This window comes from Cyprinodon variegatus, unplaced genomic scaffold, assembly GCF_000732505.1.
Source record: "Cyprinodon variegatus isolate N-32 unplaced genomic scaffold, C_variegatus-1.0 Scaffold769, whole genome shotgun sequence".
Classification (NCBI taxonomy): Eukaryota; Metazoa; Chordata; class Actinopteri; order Cyprinodontiformes; family Cyprinodontidae; genus Cyprinodon; species Cyprinodon variegatus.
Window position 1 is genome coordinate 211194 of NW_015151222.1, and position 11455 is coordinate 222648.

The 11455-nt window shown below is 41.6% G+C and overlaps 1 protein-coding gene across 1 annotated transcript in view; it reads right to left on the reverse strand.

The window, feature by feature from the left end:
• Nucleotides 1-925: 925 nt before the first annotated feature.
• Nucleotides 926-11455, reverse strand: part of lmln (leishmanolysin-like (metallopeptidase M8 family)) — an 18698-nt gene continuing 8168 nt past the window's right edge. Inside the window, exons 8-16 of the mRNA XM_015395946.1 lie at nt 9830-9924; nt 9500-9617; nt 8021-8128; nt 7753-7940; nt 7370-7502; nt 5752-5911; nt 5523-5653; nt 2184-2394; nt 926-2065 (exon numbers count right to left, since the gene is read on the reverse strand). Of these exons, the coding sequence (XP_015251432.1) occupies nt 1965-2065; nt 2184-2394; nt 5523-5653; nt 5752-5911; nt 7370-7502; nt 7753-7940; nt 8021-8128; nt 9500-9617; nt 9830-9924 (1245 nt within the window). The 3' untranslated portion in view covers nt 926-1964. The remainder of the gene's footprint in view (nt 2066-2183; nt 2395-5522; nt 5654-5751; nt 5912-7369; nt 7503-7752; nt 7941-8020; nt 8129-9499; nt 9618-9829; nt 9925-11455) is intronic.

Genomic DNA, 11455 nt, shown 5'->3' on the forward strand with positions numbered 1-11455 from the left:
AACAAAACCACACCTGGAATCAAATATGTTTAAAGAGTTTTTTTTCACATCAATCTTAGACTTTTTTTTATCATTTCACACTTTGCTGGGAGGTGCTAACTGGTTTAGCCATAGTGGGTTGCTTCCTGGTTTACTCCCTGCACAGCACAGTGCCTCCATCTTATAGTAATCAAAATCAAAGGATTATATCTAATAACCCACTGCACAAAATTTAAAAAGCAAAACACCAATAGGCCAGCTGACGAGTTAATCTTTTAGCAAACAGAGTGAGTTACTTGTGTTTGAATGTAAAAAAAAGGCATCTAACGTGACCATGCACCCTTAATGTTCCCAGTCAGGGAAATTAACTGGAACACCTCATGAGGTCAGGCTACAGGTAAATGAGCTACTCAGAGTTCTAATTTAAAATGGCTACCGTCCTTATAAAATACTGAGAAGCAAGGATAAATGATTCACTATCAAATCCAATGGTTTGTATCTCATTATTATTATTATTATTAAGTCTATTTTTAAGTCTATTTTTGTAGTTACTGGTTAGAACGAGCCATAAACAACAAGAAAATCCCTGAATCCCAGATGCTTTTTGAACATTAGCTTAAAATCTTTCTCAGAAACGATATCTGCTGCATGAGGAACTTGGGCTTTCTTTGAGATTAAACCAAAAATATTGATTTGCCTGAGATTTTTGAAAGAAACACAACAAATCTGAGGAACGCGTCGTTTTCAAAACAGAATAGCAGTGTAACTCTAATGCACATTCATATCTGGGATCAAGATACGTCCTATTGGGGCTGATCATAGAAGATGGCCAAAAACTCAAGCCAGAACCACCTCAGCACTTTGATTGGTCAGTTGATTACAGGGTGCATAGCAGCCATCCAATAAATATTCCACCACTTTTATGTAGCTCAATGTGCAACAATAAAGGTGCGCAGAGCAGCTGTTTTTTGGGTATAAATCTTTAGTGTCTGTGCGCTGATATTGAAGCTGTCTGAGGTGGAAAAGTTTAATCTTTAGTTCCTTCAATATATAGATGACAAAATAAAGATCTGTGAAGCATAAACTTTATAAAAATGTCCCTCAGATGAGTTTCACACAGGTTAGTGTCTAAATGAATCTTTGATGCTAACAAATCCTTCACAGATCAATTTATGTCCAAAGCCTCATGCTGTCACATGACGAAATGTTTGCTGTGGTTTATCCAAGACTGGAACCAGTTCAGGATGGAAACACATTCCAGGTCTGAACGGAGCTCAAAGGTTTTATAGAAAGTTTACTTTGCTCAATTAACGATAAAGAAAAATCCATCTGGATTTTTTCCTACATTAAAAGTGCTTTTTTGAAACAGAAATATGTATATTGAAATTGTAGTTTTAGAAAAGAAGTATTAGTTTATAACATGCCTGCTACAAACTAAAATATCTGATGCTCGACCAAAGACAGGATCCCTGTGAAAGAACAGTTTGCTAGCGAGTATCGACACGAGCCGCTAAATCCACGTACCGGTACCTCTTCCAGGCAGAGATAACCTCCTGGCTCTTAGAAGCGTAAACATGTTTGTAGGCAAAGGAGTGAGTCAGGCGTCTCCAACCTGAATAAAGTGACTCGGGTTCTTAGTTACATGAAGGCTGAGTGTAACCTGGTTTTTGAAGTGCATGTAAACACACCATTCTGCTGCAGACAGCACTGAGAGACACAGAGAGTTGTATCATTTAAAACCCCAAAAGAGGAATGGAAGAGCGAAGATCCTGAGATGAAACAAGGTTAAAAAAGGGCTGAGAATGGAGGAAGAGGGAGTCAAGGATGTATCAGGATTGTTGTTTTTCCAGTTTCAGGATAAAAGGAGGGAGAACTATAAAGAGGAGGAAAGATGAGTGTCATCAAGACCTCTGAGGGCTACAGTACCGTAGAGTTTTAGCTACCTTATTGTGAACATGTGGGTGTTTGTGTATGTGTGTGTTTTATCAGCTGCAGTGGCAGATCAGCAGTCCAGCCACTAGTGGGAGCAGGTTGAGCAGAAGGAGCCAGAGAGTAATGGCCAGACCAGGCGAACTGGAGCAGGGATCTAAAGGCAACAAAGAGAGAGAATCCAGCTTTATAAACAGGTGTTTTTTAAATAAATGTTTTGTTTTCTTAAGTGTTTCTAAATAAAGCCTGATTCTGTGGCCATGATAGCGGCTGACCGATGGGTTCGCTCCTGGAGGTGTTCATGGGCAGGAGCTGGTGGGGCAGGGGGCAGTCATCACAGAAGTCGGTGCAGGCCGGGCAGACCAGGACGCCGTTGTAAACCCAGTCGCTGACCCGAACGCTGACGCTCAGCAGCTGACCCTTCCGGGAGCACAGGAAGGAGCGATCCTGTACGTAGACGGTGAGGCCCTGGGACGAGCACGAAACCTAAATGGAGGGCAGAGGCACCTCTTAGTTGGGGGCGTTGGGTCCATTTCATTAACAAAGAAATATGGAGACATAAAGGTTTAAAGAATCCATCGTTCTCTCTCACCTATTTGTGGTATTCCTTGTTTTTTGATGTTTACTAAAAGCCGTCTGAGGCCTTTCTACAGCAGCTGGATTTCTGATGTAATTAATCCACAAACAGGTGGATAGAGTCTGATAGAGCGAAGAGTTAATCACAAGCTGACTGTTAAACGCAGGTGGACGTAATGAAGCTCATTCAGGTTTATCAGTTTAGGACTGGAAAACCTCTGTGTGACCAGTTTTTCTGTGTTAGTGTTCAGGGTAATTAGATTTTATAGCAAATAATTTGTCAGATGATCATTACAGCACTGCTGAAACTGATTTAAAAAGAGTAAAATATTAAAATCAGTGTATTTGTCCTTAATATCATCAGGTAAATAAAATCATTTGCCTTGTATTTTTGTCTTTGTATTTTGAAAAACAGATAATTGTCTTACCTTCTCAAAACAAGGGACAATACCCTTATTTCACGAAAAGGGAATTTACTGAGATCTCATTTCAGCTGTGTGTTTTTCTTTGCTATGGAAAATTGGGTTCCTAATGATATATTGGCCCCAACCAGTGGGAGCATTACAGTTGGTATCAAAACCAGAAAAATAAAGGGGATTTTTATTTCCAATTTGTGGCTAAACGGATTCAGCATTTTAATGTTCGTCTCCAAGCTTCAGCTTAAATCATTCTGCCTTCTACAAACCTCAGAAACTATCAGCAATTCTTCACTTTGCTCTTGTAAGCAGACTTTGAATCACAAATTAAAACAAGTCTACTGTGTCCATCTCATAGACACAGCGGACATGTACTGGTGGTTTGCAAGACAAGCTTATTGCAAGGCGGCTACACCTGCCGGCACAAGCAGGTGTTGAGAATGTGGTTGCAAATCTCAGCCCAACCTTGCGCTCTGGTCTTCCTCCCTCCACTCAGCTAATAGTCAAATGACTGTGCCTTGTGAAGATAACTATTAATGGAGGAGCTCTAAATACTGCAGCTGATGCAGAACAGCACAGATGGAGGACCAGGGTTTACGTGGTTGAGGGCGGCTGCAGGCGGTTGCTGGGCAGATTAATAACCAGACTGCTCAAAGATCTGGGGATCCAAGGCCAAGCTCGGCAACAGACCTTCAGCTCCCTTTCCAGTGGTTGTGGCTCTAGATCAAAGATCTAAAGCCAGAACTCTAGATCTTTGATCTGAGTAAACCGGGACGCCAGGTGGTCCCCCCCTCTGGAGATGTCGGGGGCTAGTCATCGAAACACTGATGAAGGAGGGTGCCCAACCTGGTGGAGCAGGTTTTATTTAAGCCTGAAGTACGCGGTCTTAAGGGAGCCTCTAGTCCAACCTCTAGTTGCCGAATCTTCTGCAGCTTCATCAGTGAATCAGATCATTATCCTTAAAAGCAGATTATCTGAAACAAAACTTGATTTTCTTCCATTTACAAGAAACTAACTAACAAACTGATACCCAGTATGTGCTGCTCAGTTTTTGGGGCTGTTTTCTGAAGCAGATGTTGTTTTCCCTTCCTCTATTTACATTTAAAAAAAAGCAAGACTAAGATAAATGTTACACAGGTCTCCATCTAAACAAAAATGAAACATTTATTAACAGATCAAACTAAACATTAAGAATGAATGGCAAATAGAGGAAGCAGCGATGCATGCGACACGGCTGAATGCATGCAAGCATTGTTTGACCTCCAGGATGTATCTACACTCACCCGCCACTTTATTAGGTACCCCATGCTAGTAACGGGTTGGACCCCCTTTTGCCTTCAGAACTGCCTCAATTCTTCGTGGCATAGATTCAACAAGGTGCTGGAAGCATTCCTCAGGGAGTTTGGTCCATATTGACATGATGGCATCACACAGTTGCCGCAGATTTGTCGGCTGCACATCCATGATGCGAATCTCCCGTTCCACCACATCCCAAAGATGCTCTATTGGATTGAGATCTGGTGACTGTGGAGGCCATTTGAGTACAGTGAACTCATTGTCATGTTCAAGAAACCAGTCCGAGATGATTCCAGCTTTATGACATGGCGCATTATCCTGCTGAAAGTAGCCATCAGAAGTTGGGTACATTGTGGTCATAAAGGGATGGACATGGTCAGCAACAATACTCAGGTAGGCTGTGGCGTTGCAACGATGCTCAATTGGTACCAAGGGGCCCAAAGAGTGCCAAGAAAATATTCCCCACACCATGACACCACCACCACCAGCCTGAACCATTGATACAAGGCAGGATGGATCCATGCTTTCATGTTGTAGACGCCAAATTCTGACCCTACCATCCGAATGTCGCAGCAGAAATCGAGACTCATCAGACCAGGCAGCGTTTTTCCAATCTTCTATTGTCCAATTTCGATGAGCTTGTGCAAATTGTAGCCTTAGTTTCCTGTTCTTAGCTGAAAAGAGTGGCACCCGGTGTGGTCTTCTGCTGCTGTAGCCCATCTGCCTCAAAGTTCGACGTACTGTGCGTTCAGAGATGCTCTTCTGCCCACCTTGGTTGTAACGGGTGGTTATTTGAGTCACTGTTGCCCTTCTATCAGCTCGAACCAGTCTGGCCATTCTCCTCTAACCTCTGGCATCAACAAGGCATTTCCGCCCACAGAACTGCCACTTACTGGGTGTTTTTTCTTTTTCGGACCATTCTCTGTAAACCCTAGAGATGGTTGTGCGTGAAAATCCCAGTAGATCAGCAGTTTCTGAAATACTCAGACCAGCCCTTCTGGCACCAACAATCATGCCATGTTCAAAGTCACTCAAATCACCCTTCTTCACCATACTGATGCTCGGTTTGAACTGCAGGAGATTGTCTTGACCATGTCTACATGCCTAAATGCACTGAGCTGCCGCCATGTGATTGGCTGCTTAGAAATTAAGTATTAACGAGAAGTTGGACAGGTGTACCTAATAAAGTGGTTGGTGAGTGTATATTTACTGTGAACAATTAATAAGTCAAGATGGAGAAGTTGGAAAAACCCTAAAACCCGCTAAATGCAAGGTTTTCTTTGTGCTATAAGTTTAAATCCCTGCTCAGCCTTAAACTGACTGCACCTTGTAGCATCCAGAGCCCCAGTCTGGGTAGGTCATCTTCCTGGTGCACTGCTCCATGACGAAGGCGGACCTCTGGTACAGACACACAGAGTGCGGGCCGTACTGCTCCGCTCCATAATTCCTCCACCAGTCTGAACACAAACACAGTTTGATTATCTCAGCTCATCTATAAGCACAGATTTCTTTCAAGTGGGATTTTATTTGAACCTTATGAATACGATGAAACTACCTGGCTGGTTCTCTGATACTCTGCAGTACGAGTTTCTCTGATACTCTCCGCTGAGATGCCAGCTGAACTCCTGGCTGAAGGGGCAGAAATCAGCAATCTCTACAGCACCCCCGAAGGACGACAGCTGATCCTCCGAGACATCAGGGATCTGATCGAAATACTGACCAAAAACAAAGCAGTCAGTTTGTTCTGTTTCTGCACAGTGATAACCAGGGGACCTTATTCTGATCTTTATCTGATGATAAACTCTGTAGAAAACTACCATATAGTTCATCAATGAGCTGTTTTAGGTATGTTTACATTTAACAGGCGATTTCATTGATAAAATATCTAAACTTCACATATTCACAAATTCTTATGGAGTAGAGTGAAGACCTTGAAGTGTGGGAATATGTACAGTATTGCTCTGGATGCAAATAAGTAAAAAGAAGGCCCAGTTTAAGCTAATTCTTTTTCTGATGATCCTTTCAGAGCATCAAGTTGCTTCATCAAACAACTGGGCTGTCAGTTCTGTGATTTCCCAGGTGGGTTCAAAAAATAGATGAGGGTCATTTTGGGATGGCTGCATCCACTGATGCTGAGAGCATCCGTCTATAGTAGCAGTGATGCTGCTGTGGTTCAGTGATTTGGGGGTAGTAGAGTACAGAAGAAAGGATCAAAAAAGGATAGAAACATCTTCGAATAGTAATCGTGGTTACGATTTAAAACCTTTGGAGGGTTAATGCAGACATTTCTGACATTATAAGATTTAGTAGCAAAAATAAAAAGCTCTTCCAGATTTATCCTTTACTTTTGACGCCAAGAAACAGAAAACGAGGAATGTGCTTAAATTCTGGAAGAAGATTTTAACAGTTCAGCATCAGAGGAAGTTCTAAATGCCTTTTCTTTTAGGAAAAAATCCCAAAGCAGCAAATAACTACATCCAGCAGCTTTATAGTGTTCATACAACACAGTATTATGGTCACACTTTTTAATATTACAAGACAAAAAAAAATTAAACATTACTTGAATAAAGTCATAATTTCTTGTTTTCACTAATATACTTCTTGGGCTTCCATAGTTCAGAGTGACGATAATTTTTTCACTTTCTGTTCTTCTAAAGTAGCTCACTGTGTAAAGCTGTGTGACATGATTTCTCTGTTTACAGCAGAAAGGCTGCAAACCTGCTTTACAAACATGTTTTTCTGCAGCTTGGTTTTAGTAGCACTTTGAATTCAGCTCAACTCCAAATATGGATGTCTGAAATTAAAGCTGGTTTCTCTTATTTATTAAGAGAAACCAAAAGGAATAAAAAAACTATTAATTTCATTTTCTAGCTATATCGCCAGGCTCTAATTAAAACATAAAACAAGATATAAAAAAACCCAGAAAAAAACGTGTGTCTTGGAAGACAAACCTAAATACTATCCTAAGCGGTATTTACAAAAAAAATAAGCATTTCCATCTGTTTAGGACCTTAAAAATACTGTTTAAATGGTGACATCTCTCTGACAATATAGGGGAGTGTTTGCCTAGTGGGTTAGAACAGTGCTTTTTACACAATTTACAGCAAGAAACATTGGGGAAAAAAAGAACCTGGATGACTTGTCCCCTGAACAGGTTTCCTAGTTGTACCCACCTGGTACTCCAGGGGTAACTGTTGGGGGTATTTCTGCAGGTTACAGACAGCCACAGCCAGCTGGTCCTGTCTGCAGGTCAGCTGCAGAGGAGAGGCCCGCACCGTGTCACAGAACGGGGTCACCGGGTGTCGCCTGCCAACGACAGTAAGAACATGAGACACTGAAGCTTAATCATGTGTTACATTATAGACTCTGGAAAATGTCAAAGCACAAAAAAAGTTAAGAGAAAGTTTCTTGGCAGACTCAGAAAGTTCATCCTGATCATTTCTGCTTGGTAAGCAGCTTTTAGCTAAAGAACTGCACTAAATAATGCTGATTAAGATCAGTTCTGCCAATGTTATTGAAAAAGACATAAACATTCATGCAGAGGAGGGTAAATGACCTCCGTCTCTGCCGTTCCATCCAGAACTTGCAGCTCTTCATGACGAAGTCGCAGCCGAGGCCGCGGCCCCAGTCCAGCCTCTGAGCCATGCTGTAGTTGGCCCGGTACCAGCCGCTGTCTTCCATGATGGCCAGCGTGAGGCGAGAAAACACCCGGTTCTGGGTGTGGGAACCCGTCATGGCCTCATTCTGGAAGGAGTCCAACCGAACCGTGAGAAAAAGCAACAAGTTCAGCAGCTTTCTGAGCAAAGGAGGGTTCAGGTTCTCACCTCCAGCAGCCGCTTCTCCCAGTGATTGAGTTCAGTTCCTGTTCCTCCCTGGTTCTCCAGCTCCATCCCCTCCAGGATGGGACAGTCAAAGTGCCTCCTCGCCTCCTCCTGCAGGAGGGATACAAGCAGTTACCTAAATTACATCCAGGCCAAAACTTCCTCTGCTCTCAACACATTATTGCAACATGGAAGGAAAATTATACACAGAAGCTAAGAAAACTAGAAATTATGCTGTGTATCCTTTTTTTTTTTTTTTTTTACACCTACAGACTAAACATTTTGCCAAAAATCTTAAAATCATCCGGTTCAACTGCAGCTCTGTTAGGGTTACTGTCGACCTGGAAGGTGAAGGCTGTATTTTAGCCAAATCCACAGCTTTCTAAAACACTACATACTGCCACATGACGCTGCCACCACCGTGTTACACAGGTGAGGATGCTGTTGTTGTTTATCTTTGCCTCTTCCACATTTTCCTCTTTAATAGTGAAACTAGTGCTGTCACACTTCTATAAACGATCTGATGAGCAGAGGTCTCCAGTAAGAGAGTACAGATACTTTGTTACCTCACTGAAGTCGAAATTTTGACTATCAATACTTTACAGAAGTAATTATTATTTAGACAACCATTTACTTCTACTCCCTATATCTTTTTTAGCTATTATCTCTACATTTTACTCCTTACATTTTAAAAATAAACTGGTTAGTTTTGTTTAATTTAACCTGATTTTCATTACGGCCTATTGGTATAAAAAAATAAAATCAGAATAATCTGTTTCATGCAGAAAATGTATTTCTTTTTGGTTGGACTCTGTGCTGCACCAACTTGTTGTTCACAGCGTACAGAAATAAATAATGTTTCAAGTTAAATTTGAAAATATTGCCATTAGTTATAAAACCAAGAAAATTAAGTATAAGGAAGTTATCATGCATAATTGTGGAAAAATTTTCCTTTAAGGTAGTGCAATAAGGCATCTTTCCAATATTTCTTTTATATATTAAGTAGTTTTAAAAATAGTACTTAAAAGTTGATGCTCTAACTTCTACAAAAGTATTTTTAAACAGTAATATTTCTACTTCTAATTGAGTAATAAACATGAATACTTTTGACACTTTGGCTGATTAGTGAGGAGGACTCATAATCCACATGGAGTTCAGCAGGAGGAGATGTGAGAATAGTTTTCCTATGAACAGCTGTGCTGCATTTATTCAGACGTATCAGAATTAGAGACCTGGAACATCCTTTAAAAACTGACCAAAATCCTGTTTCTTCTCTTTCTAACTGAGGACAAGTTTGTGTTTTTTGGTGAATATAACAGGATTTTGTGCTCGTAATGTGGAAATCTTCAAAGAAAACTACTTTAATACTGTAGACAGTTGTTGTATATTGCAAAATAAGCTGAAAAAGCTCTAAAACAGATAATTGACAGCATTACTAACAGCTGTAAGCTGAATGTGTGAGTCATAGAGGCGGCTCCTTACCACAACACGAGGAGTGACCATGACGTGCACATGGTGCCGCACCATCTCTCCTCCTCTGATGTCCCACAGTCTGCTGACTCTCCTGATTACCGCCTCGCTCCATTGATACAAGCCCAGGCTGAACGACAGGTTTGACATTCAAGGTTAGAGCTGGCAGCATCTCTGGAGGAAACTGGCTGATAACAGCCTGCAAATCCAACTAACTTCATAAAACAGCCAGTTGATGAAAAGCATTACAAGCAGGAGCAGATACATGGTTTGCATCTTGGACAACAGATCAGATCAGAGGCCTGAAATCCACTGGAAGGAGATGTTTTTTTCCAGTTTTACCTCTCGTTGAACGCAGGCAGGCCGCTGGCGAAGCGAGGAGTCAGAGGTTTGCCCTCGTCGTCGTGGTAGAAGGCGAACAGCCCAGCTGAAAACCCCTGATGGACGGAAACAAAAAAAAAAAGTGACGACATACAAATCTAGGAGTTAAAGCCTCTCAAACCTGCATTAAATGTAGCTGGACTATGACTACAGTAGGGCGTAAACAAGCTTGAGCTTCTATCTTCAAGAGGAAAGGAAAACTGGAAAATGATATGGCTTCTAATTCTCCAGTTAATAACTGTGAATAACAGGACCTTTAGAAAATAGCACCGTCGTAAACACTGACTGTCCTCTGGGTGCCCATCAGCTGCAGAGGACTGATGTCATAAAATCACCTTCTGAAGCCAGAGGCTGTTCAGAGTCGCTTACACAGGAAGTACGAGTTTCCAACTCAAGACCATAGGGGAAGATGTCAGACCCCCCCCCCTGCCATCCCTTAAACATTTAGATTATCATCAGAGGGACGTAGAAGAGGATTTATCGGGTAAAAAAAACTTTAACTTTAACAAATAAAGTACAAACCACCTCTGCACAAAGCTTTTACTTTTTGACTCCATTATTGTTTAATAACGACTGCTGTAAATCTGCAGTTTCCAACACTCAAACTTAGACCTTCCCATTAGTGTGACTTTACGTAGATGACAGCTCTAGTAAACAGAGTGACGAAGATAAACACAGAGGCCGTTTTTCAATATTCGTACTTGTATGTTCTCGTGTGCTCGTGAAACGTCTTTAGTCCAAGCACTGTTCCAATTCACAAGAACACGACAGAGAATGGACCAAGTCCCTGTAAGTTGTTATCACCCCTCCCTCTTTACCCAGCAAGCATCAGAGCAGCACTGTGCGTTCTCAGGACTGACACATGTCCCAGCATGCACCACGTCAGCAACAGCTTTCAGGGAAGCACTAACAGACTTCAATATTAAGTTAAAAGTTCACTATTCTGTTGCTGTGGTTCTACAAAATTAAGTTTTAAGATTATTTGAGGCGAGGAAATTATACCTTTGAGCTTCACTGTTGGCCTATTTACTAATTTAATACGCACTAAATTAAACAGAGAGCGACCAGCTCGCTGTTGAGAGCAACCGGGGCTAACCGAGGCTAACGTTAGCCTGTCTGCAGCAGCCCTCACTCAGCATAGCAAAGTGTGAAGTACTATTTGCTCTGAAGGTGTTTTCATTTTAATTCGACAAAAAGTTAATTTTATTTGTGTTAATGTGTTAATTATCATTCCCCCACTAGATGAAAAAAGTAATAAAGTTATTATCATCTAGAAGCTATTATTAACAGGAGGTGAAACGCAGCTCCAGACGAGCCGAGCGTGTGGTGACGTCACGAGTACCCTTCTGTTCCGATTCACCCAGATTTATTCGGTGTACCCCGGTCTCCCAGAGTCCATACTTTCCTGTGTTCATGTCAAGAACATACTTGGCGAGAGTTAAGTAAGTAAGATATGGCGCGTACATCTATCAAAGTCAGGTGGTCAATCCCCGAAGGATAAACTATTCTTACCAGAGCATGGATGATCTCATGTTTGACAGTGGAGAGCATCCCTTCAAACTCCTGAGGCTGAGAGGAGATCATGGC